This window comes from Echeneis naucrates, chromosome 18 (assembly GCF_900963305.1).
Source record: "Echeneis naucrates chromosome 18, fEcheNa1.1, whole genome shotgun sequence".
Classification (NCBI taxonomy): Eukaryota; Metazoa; Chordata; class Actinopteri; order Carangiformes; family Echeneidae; genus Echeneis; species Echeneis naucrates.
The window spans coordinates 6,444,047-6,466,217 of NC_042528.1; the positions used below are offsets into that span (position 1 = coordinate 6,444,047).

The 22,171-nt window shown below is 38.5% G+C and overlaps 1 protein-coding gene across 1 annotated transcript in view; it reads right to left on the minus strand.

Annotated features, from left to right (window-relative positions):
• Window positions 1-22,171, minus strand: part of LOC115059288 (ATP-binding cassette sub-family A member 1) — a 125,975-nt gene that overhangs the window by 75,358 nt on the left and 28,446 nt on the right. Inside the window, exons 13-21 of the mRNA XM_029526947.1 lie at window positions 21,559-21,735; window positions 13,961-14,183; window positions 10,493-10,714; window positions 7,302-7,506; window positions 6,873-6,989; window positions 6,205-6,376; window positions 5,087-5,218; window positions 4,320-4,459; window positions 3,436-3,573 (exon numbers count right to left, since the gene is read on the minus strand). Of these exons, the coding sequence (XP_029382807.1) occupies window positions 3,436-3,573; window positions 4,320-4,459; window positions 5,087-5,218; window positions 6,205-6,376; window positions 6,873-6,989; window positions 7,302-7,506; window positions 10,493-10,714; window positions 13,961-14,183; window positions 21,559-21,735 (1,526 nt within the window). The remainder of the gene's footprint in view (window positions 1-3,435; window positions 3,574-4,319; window positions 4,460-5,086; window positions 5,219-6,204; window positions 6,377-6,872; window positions 6,990-7,301; window positions 7,507-10,492; window positions 10,715-13,960; window positions 14,184-21,558; window positions 21,736-22,171) is intronic.

Below are 22,171 nucleotides of genomic sequence, written 5' to 3' on the forward strand. Positions count from 1 at the left end.
AGAGGTCATTAACTGCACTCTCATACAGCCATTTTTCTTGGCCAACTATTTCCACTTTTCACCATTTCTCCCCTTCTCGTGCCCTGCCAACAGCTGAGCTGCTAAATCCCTCCCAGCTCAGCTAGGTATTGCTGCCTTATTCTATGCTGAGCAAGTATGGACCCCTCTATATACAAACGAATGCCCACAACCCAGTCAATTTAACATATGGGGGGGGGGGCTATGCTTATGAAGGGGTTGGGTTGAGGAGATTGCTTGAGGTTTAGTTTGACTGAGCCAGCTCATTTTGCATGGAATGCTCAGACTCACAGATGATTTTCCCATGGATTTGTTGTGGGTTACAAGGGAAAAAAATAATAATCAAAAGGCACTGCATCATTCGTGAGTTGGGAGCAAAATAAATGCATTTGAACTGAAGATGGCCCACAAAGGTATCCTGATTTATAGTGTGTTGCGGTGCGTTACAACGCAAAGTGATATATCAAATGGAGTTGTGTGCATTCAGGTAATTTGGTAGCCTTTGCACAATGTACAGTAAAGTCAGGCTGGAAATCTGGTTTCTGTTTATTTCTGTTAATGAGCTTCCTTCCCCTCTAACTCAAGCTGATAGAAATGGAATTTACAGCGGCTGAATACGGCCAGATAGATATTGCGTACACCGACAGTTAGATGAAATACTGAACAAAACTCTATTAACTGCTTATGGCAGTCAATTCAGGTGAGTACATTTTCAAATTACCTTTTAGTTTACAGCCTATCCACTGATAGGCGTACAGTTTCAATTAAAGGCAATAAAATATAATATGATAAAATAAAAAAGAAAAGGAAAAAGAAAGACTATTTGCTGAAGGTTTCACATCCCAAAAAATACAATGTGAGTATTGTTGAGTATTAAATTTACATCATAATGTTAATACTACAGTTAGGTGATTACAGCTTGCTGCTGTCTTCATATTTCAATGAAGAGATTTGATTTCTAACTTATTATAAAAAAAATACAACAAAAAAACCCAAACAAACGAAAAACAACACAATACAGATTTTATTTTATTTTTTTTTTCCCCCGATCATGAAGATGACTTCTGGATGCAAGAAACAACAGCTGACATATTTATATGCCATTTGTACTGCAGCATTGGCTTCAACCATACATTACTCTGAATTCCTGGCAAAAATGCATTAGGTGCGCCACTTGAATTTTTTTACAACTGTCAGAGCAACTCTAAAAATGCATGAAACTGGAAAGCTTGACTGCTTCTTCTTGACACTAAATTTGTTATCAAGGTAAGAGGACACCTATGCCTTTTTCTCATATAGCCTTAATATTTACATTAAGTCAACGGAATAAAGCTGCATAAATTTCCTCTCATGCCAAGGCAATGTTTTTTTTAATACATTTTCCTTCCTGTCAAAACTCTGCAACAACTATATTTTGTTTTACAGATTTCAGGAGGGTAGTACATGACAGTGGGGACAGAAAAGCAAGATCAACTTGTTCCAGTGATCTAATAATGTTTCTCACAGTTTCTTTGCACCTCGATTCTCACAACACACAATGAATCACATGCCTACATGTGACAGAATGAATCTTAGCCTAAAAGTGGAAATGAGACAGTTTTCAAAGTGGGATTTAGTCTTCTTATAGCTAATTCAAGCTGTTAAAATATAGCATTAATGGCATACTTGGAAGAGCAACTTTGTGTAATTTAACTTCATAACCACTGATTAAATCCTTGTAAGCAACTTAAGGGATGTTAATGTTTTTACTGTGAGTGATTACATGGCTCCTGATGCAAGCTGTTAAAATGAGGACTTCACTAATTCGTAAAGAGATATCCTTGAATATAACAAGTTTCATTAGCTTTGTAATCTACCATATATTGGGCTGTTTATGTGCAAATAAAATATCACTGCAGCAAAATAGCTGTATAAGGTTTTTAAAGTCTTTCAGAGTTATAGAAAACGTGGCAGTAAATTGATAGTTAACAATTTTAATCAATGAATTAGATAATAAAAAATGATGCTGCTGCAGCAAAGCTGAACGTACAAGGCGGAATGTATAAGATCTATTATGGGGATATCATCCTGAAGGCCTATTTTGCAAGATTAGTGGGGTAATTTAATAGTAATCAACTTCCAGTAATGGATAATAATTAAAAATTCATATTTTGCCCATTTTTATTTAAAATCTTCACCTTCTACACTAATTTTCTCATGGCGCAATAGCAAAAGAAACATTAAAGGCCACATTGAATGCAAATATAGCAGGATTTTTATGAACATTCCCTATTTACTATGAGATAAATCAAACATATTTATCTTAAACATAAACTGAGAGCTTATTTTAAACTATAATGTGAAAGTTGTCAATGTTCTTTTATACACTGAGACCTCAACGACCACTCACTCACTCATCTTCATCCGTATCCGGCTTGTGGGGCTGCTGGAGCCGATCCCAGCCAGGGCGAGAGCCTGTCCACCCTGGACAGGTCGCCAGTCCATTGCAAGGACAAACAAAGACAAACATCCATTCTCCACGGAAAAAACCCACGCAAACTCCGCACAGAACAGACCCAGGCCTGGAACCGAACCCGTGACCTTCTCATTGGGGGGCGACAGCGCTAACCACTATTCCACCGTGCTGCCAGCCTCATCGACCAAATACGTCTAAAAGAAATCTGCAGTTTATAATCAATGAAAAAATGCAATATGACGTCCAATTTCAACCTTCAGGTTGTTCACACAAATTGACTGCCAATAGCCCTTTTTGTTTAATGACAAACCTTAGTCATATTGTGGCGCAATTAAGACTAGAGAGGCACAAAACATGACTCATTCAAGCAGAATTAATGTAGGTGTTCTCATTATAACAGAGTTATCTGCTGGTCCCAATTGGAGTGAAAGGACTTGATTAGAGGGAGAGGAGCTAATGACACAGTGAGGGCTGAATGTCACTCATTTCACATTAAACATTTAGACATCTGTGAATGCGTTCCTATAATGTCTGTGTTCTGCTTACAGCCACAAAGTATATAAGGCCAGAGAGTGACAGGCTGACTGATATGGCAGACAATTAAAGACTCTGTTAAATAGCAATGGCAATTAAAGCTTCTTGGATTCACTTGTCTTCACTTGCATTTCAATCTGTTGCTGTACAAATTACAATTTCTCTCTACCCACAATTGAGTGTCACAGAGACCAAGGCTAAGAAAATAAATGCTGCTGCTCGAGATGGTTCATTACCTTAACAGCTCTCATACTGGATACATTTGAGCCTTGTCAGTTAAAAGTTTACCTGCCATCATGCTCACTTTTACAAAGTTTCTCGCTTTGTAAGAGATCAAACATGCGGTCTCTGTATTTCACTCTATCCTGCAAACATGGGGGACTTTAAAGCCTCTAGTGGAGCCGAGGTTCTTACCACTGATCCCATACCTTGTTTGTACTTTAACAACAGTTCCCAGATACCCCTGCGGGCGTAGGGGTCCACTCCTGCTGTAGGTTCATCTAAGATGACAATTTTTGAGCCCCCAACAAAAGCTATTGCCACAGACAGCTTCCTCTGCATGCCGCCTGAAAGACAGAACAATCTATATCAGTGATGATATCCAACTGATATATTGTTTTTTGAACATTTGTCTTCATGAGGGGGAAAAAAAAAAAAAGTTGACATGATATGGATGATTATCATTTACCTGGGTGCACATTGAGCTCACAATCAGTGAGAAATCCTACACAACCATCTTTCACCATCACGTTAGGCCAGAGTATTGAGAACTGATCAATGATAAATGTTTTGAGATGTACCTCTCTGTGTTTTATTGTGTTTTGCATGGTGCACGATGATTGATGGCAGAAAAGTGGATACACCTTACTACAGTTATTCCAGTCTCCACTCATAGCCGGCTCTTCAAAATGCATCTGATGTAGTGCTAATGTAGTGGAAATGTCAGCATAGATCAACCTTGAAAGTCATATTTCAATGATTTCACTCACAAGCAATCCGTGACTGGGGACAATTTGTCAAGCAGGACTTACTCATGCCCCCCAGACAATGAATTACAACCTCCGACACACAGGTACAGTGCATGTGTATGTTGAGACAGCTGCATGAATGAATGCTGGCAAAGGAGTGGCATAAGAGCTCAGCCTTCTCCAGAATAGAAAAGATAATCTAAAGATGATATTCCTTCCCAAGGGGAATGAGTGCTCTGAGCACAGAAACTGATGTGCACAACAAAAACGAAATTTGCATCGCAGCATAATTTCAGACCTTCTGAGACACAACGATTCAAAAGATGTCACACAATCAGACACACCTGACAGGTTCTTCGCAAGATCCTTCCGCTTATGTGGCAGACCAACATCCTTAATCATCTGGTCCATCTCAATTTTCACCTCATCACGATTGCACCCTTTTAGCCGAGCGTAGAAGTAGATGTGCTCCTCCACTGTCAGCCTAGAAAGGTGAATATAATAATGCCCATTTGACTGACATATTAAGAAGTATGACTGACCAAAGACGGCATCCTTTGCAGCGTGAAATAGCCACAGTGTCATGTTTAAACATTCTGCATGATGCTCCAACTCTAATCTAACTGCACCTTTCTCAACTGAAGTATTGTCCTGTAATGTCTACCTCAATGTTTGCATGAATATTTTAACTCGATTTCATACAGATGCTTTGACTGTGCGGGATTAATATTGATGAAAGTAATTTGCAGGTGCTGAGCCATAATTATGATGTGGAACTTGTGTCGAGTTGCAGTCAGTTTGTGGAGAGGGTGAAATAGAGGGGACTGCAAAGGTGAAATGAATAATAGCTGGGAATGGTGGCATGAGGAAAAAATTAGTGGACCGAGAGAATGAAGTTTCTTTTTTTTTTTCTTTTTTTTTTTTTACATGAAAAGGTGAAGTGATAATGATGTGTGGATGTGAAAAATAAGCAGAGACTGAGCCATATGTATATATAGCACTCTGTTGATCCTTATTCCTTCTTTTTTCTTAATAAAACAGAAGCAAAACATGATTATACTAATGGCCAGTTGACAGCATGGATGGATGGCCAGCCGCTAAATTCACTCACTCATTAAATAAGACATTGTGCTGGGGACACATTCCCAAATACTTCCGGATGCTGTCCATGTCAGTGCGGATGTCATACCCATTGACAAGTGCTGTGCCAGATGTGGGGGGAAAAAGCCCCGTCAAAATTGACCTACAGGGGGGAAAAAAAGGACACATAAATAACAAACAAATATCCTGATTACACAGGTTTGAGTTAATTTGGGTGGTTGATTTTTTTTTTTTACATCAAAATAAGTAATCATAGAAAAGCACAATTCCTGTAATTTAGAAGCCGAAGGTAGACCAAGATGGTGATTTACATTTGTTTTATTCGATGTCGCCAACAGATTCTAATTTAATTATCATAATGAAAGAGAAAGGATTTTTCTGTCACAGATAATTGAAAAATGGAGGCAGCGTTGTTATGCTGTATCAAGCAATTTGCAGCACGGACTGTCCATACCATCTCCATTAACTTGTCCTCAGTTTCAGGTCATTAAAATTGTATTAATTACTGACAAGGCTGAGCCCAAAAAATTCCAAACAGTGCACAAAGATCACAATGCCACAAATCGTAATAACGCTTGTTAGTCAGAATTTGTGCATACCACCAAAGAGCAGAAACGCACTGAAACACTGAATCTCACAGATCAAAAAAATAAAATAAAAAAATAAAAAAATAAATCTTTGGTATCTCTCTGGAAATGCATCCACACACTGTGCTTCAGTGTGTGACAAAGTCCTTCCCCTGTCCTTCCTGTTATTGTGCTCCATAATGTTTCGTTACAGTGGCTCAGAGCGGATGTCTTCCATTCAGCCCTTAGTCTTGCATCACTTGCGCTCTCTCCCGCTCATTCTTTCTGGGCCACTGGGTTTCATTTTTTTCTGTCATCGTAAACCCTTTCCAACCTTTCCACAATTTTTTAAACAGCAATTAGGTAACTCTCACTATCAACAAAACAGATGACTCTTCATGATAAATGTCCTCTCAGAAGATGTCAGTCTTTGAAAGCAATGACCACTGATTAATGTAGCGACGGTACAGTCTGCATTGTGTGCAAGTTAGATTAGTTGCACCCTTTGAAAATACATGAACACTGAGCCAAGTGGCAAAGCACGAGCAATAATAAGACTCACATTGTGGTTGTTTTTCCAGCTCCATTGTGGCCAAGAAAAGATGTGATCTGATTCTCATAAAAGTCAACACTTAGTCCGTCCACAGCGAGCTTCTTTCCGGTCTTGTAGATTTTGACAAGATTGTGGATCGAGACACCTGCTTTCATATTGGGTGGTGGCTTTTCCAGATATGCTTCAGAAATGCAACCATACATAAAACACAGAATACAAAAAAAAAAAAAGCACATCATAAAAAAAGTTAAAGCAAGAATCTAAGATGCACTTTAACAAACTTTACCACTTATATTACCTATGCATGTAAATATCCCTTTAATATCATGTGGTGTCACAGGAGAATTCATCTCCTGCTGTTAAGTAAAAGACAAAAATAACCTTAGATCACTCCAAGGAATGTTAATTGGAAATATATTTTTTGTCACACCTTCCTAATTCAAAAACTCACCTTTTTTTTCCTTTAAAGTGCCAAAGCCTACAATCACCATATGTCTCTAATAAGGTGCTAATGTTTGTTTGCAACTCATCCCAATTAACTTACACTTCTTATTCGAACTATGTTCCCACTTGTATGCGTGTGAGCTGCTGAGAATGTGACAAGTATGTAATGCCTGGAAGGGTTCCCGTATAGTTACACACCACAGGTGAGAATTGAAAATGTTATGGCAGTTTACCATTATGTACGCTGGAGTCCTTCAGCACATCAGGGTCAGCGTCAGTCACTGATGCTCTCCCGCACCAGTAGGATGCAGTGCAGGGAAAGTACCATGGTTTAGGGATTCCATATTGGCCTGGGATTAAGAACGAAAAACATTATTAACATTTTAATAACTACTTGGCTTCAGGGCCTATGCCTATGCTACTTGATAGTATATGATTCCTCTGGTAAGCCTCACAAAACCCCTGTCTTCTTTTAATTAAAACTGATGAGAAGACAATTTAGGCTAGGCTCTATGAATAGCAGCAATTGGCTATTGATTTTAGCTAGGCCATGTTAAGAAATAATAGGAAGCACAGAATCTTAGCATCTTTGTACTTTTGAATATTACCTCTATAACTTCCTGTGACAACATAGACATTTGTACGTCGATAAGAAGCAATACCTGGAAAGACATTCTCGACGTACCAGGTGAGCACCCAGTAAAAAGCAGCATCAAAAAGCATCATGATGATAGACACAATAAATGTGTAGCGTTCGCCCTCTTCTGGACTTTTGCCTATGTTGTACCACTGAACACCGATGCCTTGCTCCTCGTACTTGGCGAAGTTCTCACAGCCATAGCCGAAGGCCACGCATGACAATAAACTCTGTGAAAGACAGATGCAGAAGAAAATAAAGCCATCCACATTTTAACATGTTATTAATCGATCACTGACTCTTAGAGGCATTAGCAGGCAGATTTTGTGTACTTTGAACATGGCACGGTTAGCTTTTTCCACATTTACTGACTTATTGCAAAGCTAACTTGTTCATCTGAGCTAAATTAACCTCATCTTACTGTGAAATCTGCACAAGTGCATTTCACAAACTGTCATTTAAAGCTACCCAATATAACGTAAATGAATAGGCTGTCACTTTAGAAATGACACCTTAATGGTGAGAGATACAGCCCACGTCACGCACATCACTAATCAGTAACCTTTTCCAGCAGACAGAGGAACAATTTCTACACTGACATAAGCACATTTAATAGCAATGTTGCCTTTGAACAACTCCGAAGACTTCTAATCCAGTCAGAAACAAAGATGGAGACAAAAATGCTTATGCTGCAGACTAAGATTTGTTGGCTCTTTCATACATAGGAAATTGCAAATGATGTGTTGCCCATGAGACATCATCTGCCATGGCCTATCACTCAGCATTGCCATGCTGCCTGCCAGCTGTTTTATCATGCCTCATTTGCTCACAGCATTTTCTCTCCAGCAGAAGCCATTGCTGAAGCTTCACAGACGAATCATTGTGGATGCTGCCTACCCGATGCTACATTACCAGGAAGAGAATCTGAAAAGCTCTGCAGTGACGCCAAAGCTCTAGCCTGGCAACTAAGACTGCTGGCAACTTCCTGTGATGTCTTCCACTGCCCATCTACTGCCACGCAATCAACAGTCAGTCAGCACATGAGAGGTGACAGCATGGCTAGTGGGAACACATCCTTGACCTCTGTGTGAAAGTCTGACAAAACAGCAGGAGCCACTCTTTTGGCTATTGAGAAAAAGCAATGAGTTGGGAGAGAGACAAGCCCCCTCTATTTTACACATGTCAGCGCTGCAGATTTAGCACCCTTTGGCTGGTGGACAGAGAACATTGTTAAGGGAAAGAGAAATCGGGGTGCCAACTATGTCTGAAAAGTTATTTTACAGGAAATCTTTCTGGCAAATGGAGTTGGAATGATGGACAGAGATCACAAGAAAGACAAATATGTTTCTCTCTGAGCAAATTTTATTAGAAAACTGTTGGAATAACTAGTCTGTCTGAAAAGGGTTATTCGTATTGAGTTTGATTTTGAAAAACAAAGAGGAGGCTCCAGCTGAAATAATTCACAAGAATTATAAATATGTCCTTTGCTCGGGTAACATGCTAAAACAGCTAACTTTCAGCTTTTCAAATTTGAGCATTAGCAACCTGAATATCTTACACTGCTGACAACTGATAAATTGTTTAAGGCATAATGTAAGTTACAGCCCTGCATTTGAGTTACACAGAGATAATACACAAATAGTTTGAACAAATCCATATGATCAAGTCAGACGCCAGATGGGCATTAATTGTATTAATTAGGTGCTTTCCAAAGAAAACAGCGACAACTTTCCATGATTTTGCAGGAATTACAGTTTTTTCATTTCATGACTTTTCCAGGACTGAAAGATTAACTTAAAATATATCTGGTTTCACAGAAATATTAAAAGGTGTCTAACTCTCATTTCTACCTAATTAAAATCTGGAGGTAAATGGGAGAAAATTGTCACAGTGCAGTAGATAGGTAGCTGGATTGTGATTGTGGCCTGTTCTATAAAGCCCTCTGCCTGTAGCGCTCCTTTGGCACTGAGCTGCAATCAAAAACGTTCATATAAATTCAGGTGATCTTTTTGAAATTCTGTTCCGATTAAAGACTTCATTATCAAGGACAATGTGGGGGATAATTTATATGCCACGGCACGATGTAGTTCTATCTGAGCTGGGAGAGAGAAAGAAACCTCTGCACACACATAGACATCTCTGATAAAGTGTGAGGATGAACTGGATAGTGGTTCGGTCAGAGGAACATTGCTCATGCTAATTAGAGGGCTAGAGGGCTATCTGTCTAGTCGAACAGGGAAAAAAAAAATCTCAGAGCCAGGGGAGAACATAGCAATGGCACTTTTCTGAGTGGAGATTAAATAAGGTTTGCAGTGTCTTATGTGTAAATTACGTGCATAACCTGAACACAATCTGCAAAAGAAAATGGACTAAAATATTTCTTCAAGGAAAGGAATTAAATAATTCTAAACTTGGGCAAAGACTAGCAATTTCACCTGATACGTTGGCACGGTTGGTTGGCTAAAGCAAGGTTTACAAAGTGTAAGATATTCCTTGCTGCCTAAGTTAATTTGGATAACTGAGAAACATGACACTGTTTATCCTGTCCACCTAAAACCTGATAGGGCTTTTTCTGAAATTGACAAACAAGAAAACATGACCTAATTAAAATTCTCAGAAGATGCACCCACACACCCAGCAGTGAAGATTCAAGATTTTCTCTTTTTCTGCAGACAGGACGGCTTGAGGACAAATGATACCGCCACTGCCTTAAAGGTCATGCAGAAAGGCTACACTGAAAGTTGAGCAATAGTCTATTATTTATCTTTAGAGAAAATTCGCCAACTTCCTGTGTGTGTCTTTCTTGACACTTCTTTAATGCAAATTTTTTCTGTCAGTTGAGTGCCCGTCTGTAACAAAATTCTTCTTAAGTTGAGTCAAAATATATCAGAACAGGTGATAGTCCATCTGCACAGTAGGAGCTTGAATTAATCTTGGACACCCACTTTACGAATTATTTATAAGGAGACTTGTTTAAGTGATTAAGAAAAATTATTGACAGAGTGACATTCCTTTCATTACAGCCAAATCAGTCATGACTGATTTAACAGGATGGTAAAATGGATAAGAACAAGCAACAGTGTTTGGTAAAGTGTGATAATTTTAGTGGCGAAAATAATCAAAACTAACTCACAACTCCAGCTAGAGCCAGTCATCATGAATGATAACAGGAGGGGAGGATAAAACAAATCACGTCAGAGCCAAAGACGGACTTACCACAGCAACCTTGGCCCCGAAACCCATAACGTCGCTCCAGGCGTAGCAGAGGACATGCGGCAGATAGAGGACAAAGAAGATGAGGCCACCGCACGCTGCTGCTAAGTTGGCCTTAGAGAAGAAGACGCTAATGAAGAAGCACTGAGTGATGGTGGCCACACAGAACACCAGCAGGAAGACAAAGATTACTGATGGGTCACTGTACTGCAGCACCTTCCCGTACTGTGGAAAAGAAAGAGATTAAAAATGAAAGACAGAAATGTGAGCGTCTAATTTTATGGAATAAGAAGAAAAACAAACACAAAAAATAGCAATCGAATAGCAAAAGTTCAACATTTTTATCATAAAAGTTGATTACAAAACATAACTGGGAGAGTAAAATGTGTTTGAAGTGATGAACATTTTCCTATGGAACGATTTTCACTTATATTACCTGCAAGTCAATGAATGTATCATACTTTTTCTCTCCCAGTTGAAGGAGGACCCATCTCTAATTTTAGAGAGTTACTTGTGAACCCATCCATTCTTTTATATCGCACAATAACGCTGATGTCTTCACTGAGCCTAATTAAAAGAGGCACTTGTACCATTAGGATAATAGTGCTATTGTAATGATGCAATTATGATTAAAAACCTCACATAGGACATTGTTACATTTCACTGTAAGAATGTTCATTATACCAAGTCTGCTAAATTTGCACCAACTAAATGAACTCTCAAATACAACTGTGTTAATGTCAAGTAACATTATCTTATTTTAGTGCTTGGGTTTCACTTCAGATTCACATCTTCATTATTTTAGACAAAAGCCTCATTATCTCATGAGACTTGATGGCCAAAACTCTCCAAAAAGTAGTGTTGGGTTTTCCTTGAATCACCATTTAATCATTAGGAAATCACCTTCAGAGTAAGAGAAAGGAGGACAGCGCTGACAGCCAACAGAAGCACATTAGACACTGCCCAGCTCAGCCAATAGATGGCACTTCTCAGGCCCATGATCCTCACAGTCTCCTTCAGCCTCGCCTCTTTCTCAGCCACAATACCCTTTACTATCATGGCCACAGAGTAGATCCAGGCTAACGTCATATATAAAGGGAGGGAGCGGGCCAGAGACCGAAGGAACCTGAGGGATGAAGGCAGTCAGACCAAACAAAAAACAACCCCATTTACATCCATACAATGTATGTCTTCCTGCATTATGATTGGCTTTCAATATGCAAATTTGGAACAGATATGTCAGCAAACATTGTACGAGTTTATACGGGAAACTTGTTGGCAATATTTTCAGAAACTTAGAGTTGTATCTCAAGCTAACAGGCGCCCTTTTTAGGCCTGCTTTTGTTTCCATTCTCACAAAAGAAATATATGGTGGAGTATATTTCGCTGGTAAATATGCCACCGTTTGTGTTTGTCTGCTGTCCTTTTCAGAGGAATGCAACTGCACCGAGGCAGTTTAAGGCAGTAAAACCAAAACCAAATGAGCTCAAAGAAGCTAAAACATTGTACAGACCTGAGGTGAACTCCACAGTCAGAGCTCTTTGTGGCTTGCACATTAAAGAAAAGCATGTAGTACAACTTTTGAGTTTAAAGGAGGATAAATGGACATACTCAAGCCAAGTACGTAAAATTGTACTATCACAGAACATGCAATTTTCTCCACTACAGCCCATTTCTGCCTCAGTAATATCTCATGTGATTTATTTCTAGTGCTATGTAATTGCAGGATTGATGAGATGTCAATAGCTGTCTTCCAACTGTGAAGGTGGTCTCTGCTTCTGTCATTTCCACTCTCTTCTTAGCACAGAGAGTTGCAAAACAAATTAATCAGAGTGTAATGACCAACTTCTAGCTTGACATTTGGAGGGTGGCTTCATGTTGTCAAAACAAGGGCACAATGCCTGGGAGGAGATCATCACTGATGTGACTTGTATTGATCATAACTGATTGGTGTTAGTTTATGTTAAGATGATCTTGACTCATGTGCTTTTGAGAACGGAGCCAAGTGAGAGAACTGCACAAATACACCAGGCCGGTTGCCATGAAATGAATGAATTACCAACTCCATAATGGAAAACAAGTGTAAAATGGCAGAGGGCTCAGGTGCAGATGACAATACTGGTTGTTGTCACACCTAATCCAGATACAGCTTCGTGATAATTACCATTTGATTTGCTATTATTATTAATGCGCTGAAAATGTCTGTGAAATTATCATTTAGAATGGGCTTGTGATCTGAATACACATCGTTCCTGCAGTTGCTCCTCCAAGGCACTCAACTAACTCAATTTATTGTTATTAATGTTTACAAATTGTTGATGGCTTGCAAACACATTAGGCTGATGGGGAAATTACATTTCACCCAGCTGTTCAAACGACTAAATAATTCCATGATGCGTCTTCTTCCAAACTTATTCCATTGATTGATAACATCAAATGCAACAAGGCAGAGAGTGATTTCAAATCATATTGGTGATGTTTGGTGAAACTTTCGTTGCCTTAAATACTGCTTTGTCTCTTTGTTGGACCTGTTGATGAAATAAAAGATAGCTTCTTAATCCAAATACAGTGGCAGCGAGCGGTCAGCACAGGAAATAACATCTCTTTGTATTCGATAAACATTATGACTACATTCATCTTACTTTCTAGACAAATCTTGCCAGTTGTTTGTTTGGCGTCCCCCCCCAGCAGTGTGTATTGGAAAATTAAAAAACTTCAGGATAGCAAAAGGTACTTTAGACCACTCAGTAGAGCCCCTCCCAAAATGAGATCACAGGGCTAACCACTATTCCTCCTCTTTGAGATTATTGCCCGGGAAATTGTATTTGACATCATGTAAAAAAGCGTCGTGTTTCACTGGCCAGAATTATTCATTTTCTGCACGATGACGGTCAAATACAGTGCCCAGGTTGATTTCTCAAATTACTCAAGTCCTTGTTATGTAAACGGGACAGAGAAAAAGGTGATGCAGTTACAGAAAACAAAGGGAAAATACTACAATGCCTGGTACTTGACTAAATTATAGCTTTTGTTGCTTGCCCAATTGATTGGCCTGACAATTTGAAGAATCAGAGATCATGATTGGATTCTGTGATTAACTGCTTATGATTAATAACAGCACAAATACCAAAACACAAAGCATGTATAATTGTCTGACACCTGACCACAAATAAATAAATTCCAGGTGCACTTGGAGTGGGGGGGTGGTTTGTCATGATTTTTGATGAGCTTCACTAGATCTTTGTTTTGTTTTTGGTGGAACTCTTGATTAGAATTTGTCAAATGACACTAAACACACTACATCACACTGTAAGTGAAAATATAGTTATTTTGCAAATACTAGAATTTTTTAGCAGCACCCAAATATGTTACTGCAGGCATTAAAATAATAAAGATGGATTTTATTTAGATGTTGATGCTTTGTGTTTTGACATTTTGATTCTTTCCATTCAGAGACTCTTTACAACTGACCTTAACCATGATACTTATGAGAAAACATGGCACTGAGAGCAGCACAATGTTCTCTGTGAACCTTGCAGACCAAAGGGCGCCGTTCTGAATGCCAACAGCACGTAGCACTTCCTTGAGCCGGAGCTCCTTCTCTAACACCAAGCCTTTGATGGTCATGCACACAGTGTACATGAAGGCCAGGACCAGGAACATCGGCAGGATGCCTCCAATACTCTGGATGAAGCTGGGTGTTGAGGAAAGCAATCAAAAGGGTCAGGTCTTTGGTCTTTGAGACAGAGGCAGCAATGCCAGATGGGTGGTACTGTGCTTTTAATCTGCTGCTGGCTCCAAAGTGGTACGACTAATACAAGTTGCCAGTTTTTTAGGATTATCCAGCTAAAGTAATGCAGTTCAGTAAAACAGGCCTGCAATAGTCCATCTTTCATGAAGATTATAATGTTTGAAACTATGTTAGAGAGCCTTTTAGTTTTAAATGTATAATCCTCATGGAATTATGTCCATAAATAACAAAAACAATAAAATTAATACATATATAGTCATCCAAGCATCACTACACACAAGAAGTTACTACTTATGAATACACAGTTAAGAAATTGGATATATTTTCTGAAATTCTAGGGTTACATATTTCATTCACTTGATTGTGTAATTAAATTAAATGTGTTTGATCTTTGATGCAAGATCTATGACTTGTGAAACCAATGCACTACATCAGTGAATAAAAAATAATGTTGGACTGAAGATCTGTTTCTGCTGTTTGATCGAACACCTGTTTGCTGTACGTGTCACTCTCTCATCCCTCAAAAATATATCATTTATTTGTGTCGGCTTATTTACTTAATCGGCCAAACAATCTTCAATTGATCAAGAATTGTTATTTGAAAACTGTATTCCTCAGAACCTCCAACAAAAAGAACTGTTGCCTTTTGCAATTAAACCTTACGCTTTTGCAGATACAGAAACATCGCAATCACCTAATATGGCACCTTAAGCTGGAGATGATGTATGGTTTGATTCAGTTCCAACACAATGATGTTAAATTAAACCGGCTTTATAATGCCACCAAAATGCCATTTCAATATCATCTCCTCTGTTAACATTACAAAGTGCTTCCTTTGCTTTATTAGACAGTGGAGGAGGGAAATTAAATTGATTTTGACAAAGTATAGATTTCACTCGTCACTCGTGCTTGGATTTCATAACCACCGTAGCTATAATTCAAGCAAAGCAGTGGACACTATGGATATATAGGCGGAGCACAAAGTGAATGAGTAATTGGCAAAACACTGCTCTCCTTCTAAGCCATTTTACAACTATTTGTATTTAGTTTGTAAAACTAAATAGTTAAGTATTCAAGGTATTCTGGACAACATATTTTTTTGCCATTTCTTTGCTAGATTCCTGCCAAGTGAAAATTTCTTCTTTGCTTAATCGTTGCGTAGCCCTGCAACAAAGCTTTTCTTAAAGGAACTTCGATACAATAAACTGCTCTAGGTTTCTCTTTTCCAGTTTATTTTTATATAACAAGTGAAAATAATTTCATTATTCTGTGCAACATTTTCTGTTGACCCCTTTTCAATGATTATACTACAACCACTTGAATAAATAACTTGACATTTAACAGGTGACAGTATAAATTATGCAATTACTTTTGTTTCAGACAGCATAATATTGTGTAGCATTGGCAGTTTTGTCAATATATCAACTGCTGAAAGTACTAGACAGACTAAAAGATAGCGTTAATTCCACTGAGAACTTGAAGGGAGTTCAGTTATCTGAGAACTTGAAAGAGAGACGTGGAGACAGGTTTTCGAGGACACTTCCCCCGCTCTTATGGGATATATCATTTTCAAACAAGACCTTGAGAGCAGAAAGAAAAGTGTTTCGTAAAGTTCAGGCCCAGAGCAACTAAAGCTGAAGTCCTTTACAAGATAGCATAAATAAAATCTGTTCCTTGACCCGGCAGGAAGTGAAGTTTAACAAGATCATCAAATCAATTCACTTCCAACAAATGAAGCTGATACATTGGTACCTTTTCTAAAGAGCTAAGCAGCAACTGCATCAAGTTGAGTACTAATAGTCATTATAGCTCCTGATTCCACCACAAGATCTACAGTATGCAAAAGCTGACAGCCAAAAAAAAAAATCCTTCTCTGACTTCAAGCACTGGAGAAGGAAAGATCAGTCATGTACACTGTGCCTGACACTGACAACCTTGCCACCAGATGCTCTTGAATTATACATACGCTGATCGATCAAAGGTGCTTAAGGAACAGAACTCCAAGTGGGTCTGTATTACAGGGCTCCACTTACATTGGCAGCCTGACCTAAATTTAGGGAAGCTGCAAGACTGATTTCTCTGTAAATCGAGAGATAGTAGAGCATGGCCTCCCCAGAGGCTGGCATACCATGAAAAAAAAAAAAAAGTCCTGTCTTCCTTTGAGCAAATATAGCATTGAGGCTCTTGGCTAGCTAGAAATGAGCAATTCGTTGAAGAGAACAGGCTTTATTATTCAATGCGGATTATCTCATTGCTGTTATTGCTCAAGGAGAAAAGCACACATGCTTATGGCATAAAGAGATCTCGTATGTCAACATTTTTTTCTTTTCTTCTCAGCAAGATCCCACCTATAAAAGGAAAGATAATTCCAATGCACAAGACATGAAACAACGGTCGCTGTACATATGACCTTGCGCATACTTTCATTACATTTTACAAACAAGCCAAAGTCAATTCTCCAGTTAGCTATGAAAACTCGATCATCTTTGAGATTGTGGTCAAAAAAATGCTTCATGTGGTCAGGGCAAAAATTAGACTAAATGCTAATTATTTTGGATGAATGCTTTTAATAACAGTTTGAAGAAAGTTGTGTTTCAGCAAGTTCACACTGAGAGAAAAATATTTCTCAGGTTTGTTAGTTCAAGTTCAATCTCTCTGTCCTGTACCCCCCCCCCAAAATATGAAGCTCAAACTCATATGACAAAACTACCCAACGGTTATAAAAGAAGAAACAAAACACAACATAAGCACTTTGAGTGTCTGCCTGATATGAATACTGCTGTGTTGCCTTTCAGCCTTCGCCAGGCCCTGAAAAGTGTCGCACAGGACCAAAACAAATAAATAACTAATGCACAGCTTTTATTGCCCGCTCGGTTTCATCACTACTCAAAATATTGATTGGCTGTACACTGACACTCTGCATTCTGACTATTTAGAAAGTTAACAATGACTATTTCCAAAATGGCACTGCCGTTATTGTATGTGAGATTGCTCCTCTCCTCCTTTTATGCAATCAGGGAGAAATCATTTTTAAAAAGCTAGAATTAAAGTGTATTAAAAGCCTTTCATTCAAAGCTACAAAGAGGGCTTTTTAATGTGTGGATAGGCATACAGGGAATATTTTCTAACATTATCAAGACAACATGTCACTATAAAAGTGAAGCAAAACATCAGCGGCTGATTTGTCAGTTTTAGATGTGCCAATAATACTGAACTATTTCACCCGCACTCATTTATAACATCACACACATAAGGTTAATTAGCAACTATAGATGCACAAAAATTATATCCTCCTTACATCCCTCACTTGAATATTCCTCACGTCCACTGTAGGCTTGTGTTGTGTTGCTGAAAGCAGCCTTGATCTCACATCAAGCCCATGTGAATGTGAAAGACCTATTGATGGGGGAGCACAGCCCCAGGATCCGAACAAGAGATGCCTCTGATTCAGGACCGTGCAATGGCACAGAGGCAGCTGATAAAGCACCAGTTTATGTGCTATCAAGCCCTGCAGGGTTCAAGTTTTATCCATTATCATCATATCAGGAGTGCGCACAGCGTGAATAGGAAAACAGCAGGAGCTGATCCAGGCTGGTTACTTCAAGTTTAAAATGCCAACGGGGTCAGCTGTTGTTCAAGTGGCCCAATCACTGGTAGTTCATCAGGTATGGTTACAGCCAAAAGCTGTGAAGAGGAAATGAGGAATACGGAGGGGGAAATTGTTTCAGAGGCAATTGTGATGTTGGGAGTGATGACAAGTATTGGTTCAGTGCCTGTAATTCTGCCTTGTTAGTTGAAGTTTAATCGCCAAAGGAGAAATACTGTTTTTGAAAGATAGAAAGGAAAAAAAATGAAGATGAATAACCTTTCATTCATTTTGTTCAGACATGTTTTGATTTTGCACGTCATACCAGAACAGTGGCCAGCAGGTATTGATTTTATACCTCACGCTGTACGCAGAGAGCTTCCAATAAGACCATTTTCTAAACTGTGAGACAGTTGCAGCAGACCAAAAACATGCTAATCTGAATGCACATGGGTATTTCCTTGCCTTTGTCCGACAAAACACATCTTGGGATGGAAATAATTACCACTGCGGTTCTTCCCCATCATGGCTCTCTGTGTTTTAGCGCATCTTCCTTTTGTGTGTGATTTCACTCAATTATTTATGTATGAAATAGCAATTTTCAAGTGTTAATAATTCATAGAAATGCCCAAATGGCTAGGAAGGTGAAAGAGTAAATGGTGGAGAGACTGAGGGTATTGTGGTGCTTTATGATTCTCATTTATCTTCTGTAATTATTAATCCTTTGCTTTACAAAGACGAAACTGAGGCAATAGGGCTAGCATTAGAAAATAGGCTGTACCATGACCATCTAATTTCAGATCATTATCACAATAATGAGAAGTAAATGATGGCGCAGGGAAACTTTTGGCTTTGTTTGGCTCTGTGGAGCATTATGTGAAAGTGCTGTGTATTACTAACATAAGGAGGAATCTATTCTATATATATAAAAAAAAAAGCATCCATGAAAGAGGGACAAAACTACCCATTTTTACTATTGCCATGAAGGCAATAGTAAAAATGTCAGTCGTTTACAAGCTGCAGTCTCTCTCACCAATGTATAAAATGATTGAGATTGTGCCTTAGTTAATTTGAAATTCTAAAATCCCTCTCAGATGAGCATCTCCGTTGGGTTCAGTATTTAGTTCGACCAATTAGTACTTCTGAAAGTATCCCATCTTCCTCCCTGTCTAGTCTGACATGTCAAAACTAGGGTATCCACTGAGGCAGTTAAAATTAGTATGAATTATGTGTCTTAAATCTGGTTTACTAAAGCATCTAGAAAATGAAGAGCCAAGCAATGACGATACACATTATCTCAAAGCCCCAGCTTTTAATACAAATCAGAGAAAAGTAAGTACTTCATATAGAAGCAATAGAAAAGCCACAATGAAAACTAAATCAATAAAGCCATTAGTTTAAAGGTGGTTTTCATAAGACAGATATACTCATGCTTCTTATGTCTCTGAAACAATGATCTGGTACGCTAGATGGCATTATCATAAAGAACATGTTATTTAACTTACTCTCAGTAAATCCATCTATCTTGGAGATATTAGAGGAAATAATATTCGGAAGATTTTCCGTCGTCCAGGTCATGCTATTGCTGAGGCACCTGGACATGCTTGAGGTAGTTGAAAACATTTTATCTGTAACCTGTTGAGGTTTTGTGTGTGTGTTATGTTGAAACGCCATGCGTTAATGTGAATAAATGCTGTTTCAACTTGGGACAGATTTCAAAATTAAACTGTAAAACATTGTTGGATGCAAACTGTGTTTCCAGTTTGACATAGACAGCCTCTTTGACTCCACTGGTTTTCTTTTGTTGACCTCAAATGAGAGTCGATTGTCTTTTTAGTTGACTGCTAACCTGAGCAACTACTTCTCCTGTCCTGGGCGATGCACTTGTGAAGCCATAATTTGCTTTCCCAAATGCTCAGATCTGTGTTTTGCTCACCACATTTAACTGTGTAAAACACATTGCTATGCCTTTGGGTTATTTTTTTGTCCTTAAGGTGTATGTTGTTTTTTTAGTCTGTCTATTTCCCCTCTGTCCTGATGGCACATTCTGAGTCCAATGTTGTACAGTTCTGATAGCCCGCTGCTTGAAGTCAAGCAGGTGGTGTGAATCAGAGTAAATATCGACTCTGGGGGTTTTTTACAATACAGATGGAGTGAAGCCAAAGGCATCTTCAAAATGAAGTCGTACAGGGTTTTTACAGGTAAACGTGTTTCAACCAATTTAAAACAAGTTCAAGTCACAAACTGTAAAGGAAATATACAGCAAAAGCAAAGTATATTCTGGAAGTAAAATCTTAAGTCTAAAGCTTATTCTTTTGTTGTTTTTTTCTTCTTCATTTCTACTTAAAGAGCATGAATACTTTTTGTCTTGATAAATAAAAAAAAAAGGTAAATAATACTGGTAAGTAAGTAAGTGATAAGTAATGACTACATTTTGAATAACCGGTATGTTTTAAAGTTTTGGCGTCGCTCTTTGGAGGGCACAGCTGCACACTTGTACATTCTTGGATCTTTATTCCCTATGTGCAATCAGAAAACAAGCTTATCAGGGTCAGATTCAATTAGGACCAGAGTAGGGATTGGACTGCTAAATCTGGGTGGGGGGGTGGACCAAAAAAAAAAAAAAAAAACACACACACACACACACACACCCACTATCATCAAAACCAATTGAGTGATCATGGTGAGTCTGGATAATGGATTCAATTTATAATACCAGTCATAAATTTCATTGTTCTATTAGTTTCAGACTCTTTAAAAATTATGATCAAACATCTCCCCAAGTTTGCCGCAGTGTAAACTCAGTGCTATCCAAAGCACAGAATATTTTAAAATTACTTCCCTAATTTCTGGAAATCTTTGTCCCTTCAGGGAATGTTTTTTTTTTTTTTTTTTTTTTTTTAACTAAGATTTACTTTTATTTTACTATTTTTAGAATTCACTACAACAGAATTCCCCTCTGTAGATTAATGAAGTATTTCTGATTCTAAAAAGGGTGCAATCCGTGCTGGACTTAAATCTCCCTGGTAATTATCTTTTCTCTTGATGGCATCACTGGGCCTTTCCTTTATTAATGGAGATCATAATGCTCTGTGGATGGGAGTAATTTCCCAGACTCTGAGGAAATCTTGGCTTTGGAAGATTCATAGTGATACCACATCGTTTTTGTCCCTAGGTGAATGATCTAACACGATAGAACTGAGCACTATCTGTGGATACATATGCAACACAGATGGAGTACTGCTATCAATCTTTGTTCATGATAGAGCTATGAGACATGGAATACAGTATGTTCCCTTTGTTAAGAGTAAAATGCCTTGTAAATACAAGGAAGGAAGGGATTCCTGGTGGTTGTTTAAATAATTCAACACCTATCAACTATTTAGAAAATGTCTTTACTTTGACTAAATTTATTTTCAAGGATACAGCCATACTAAGTTATAACAGTGACATTATGAGGAGAGTTTCCTATCTTTATCTGTGATTAGCGATACCATATGGCGCCAGGGAGAGTAACATATTAAAGAAAGCATAAATTAGAAAAATAATGGTGAGCACCTTAAAGTTTCCACAGGGAAATCTGAAGGATTCAGGTGATTAATACAGCCATAATTCAACAATGTGGTGGCAGTGAGTTGCAACTCCCCATGACGAATAGAATTTTATTGCCATAATGTTGCCTTCCTATTCTTCCAATCACAAGCCTCACAAGGTAAGCAGTTTTATACTCACCTGTCATCCACGAAACAAGGGTATGGCATTTGCTGGACAAAAACACCAAGGGGCTGGGTCTTTGACGTTTGCACTCGAATAATGCCGTGGTCCACCATATCTTGCAGGTAGGCAAAGCCTCCCCATATATAGTGCAGGTCGTTAAAGGATTTGTCTCGGGGTCCGGGAGACCATAACCTTATTAAAAGCAGACACACCATGATATGTCTTAGCAAAGGGCAAGGATACAACAACTAAAAAGAGTCAGGACTACTCACTACATTCACAAATACTGTCAGAGAATAGCAGCTGCTTTTACGCTTCATATATTTAGACTGTAAACTCTAAAAGAGAAGAAAAGACCATAGCCAGTGGATAGCAGAAAGGAAACTAGTATGAAGTATGAGCTTGTTAGTTTTCTAAGAGTTAGTGGGTGAGTTGAAAACTTCAATTATGTCACTACATCAAATACAGACTTCCAGGCATCACACCAATACCTAACTTTGGCATCAAGAACAGAATTGTGGAGGAGGGGATGGCTTTTTTGGCGACCACCAAAGGTTAATGTTGCTGATGAAACAAACATGTTGCATGTAAATTAGCGAGTTTCAAGTGTGGTCCATCACATAGTTTT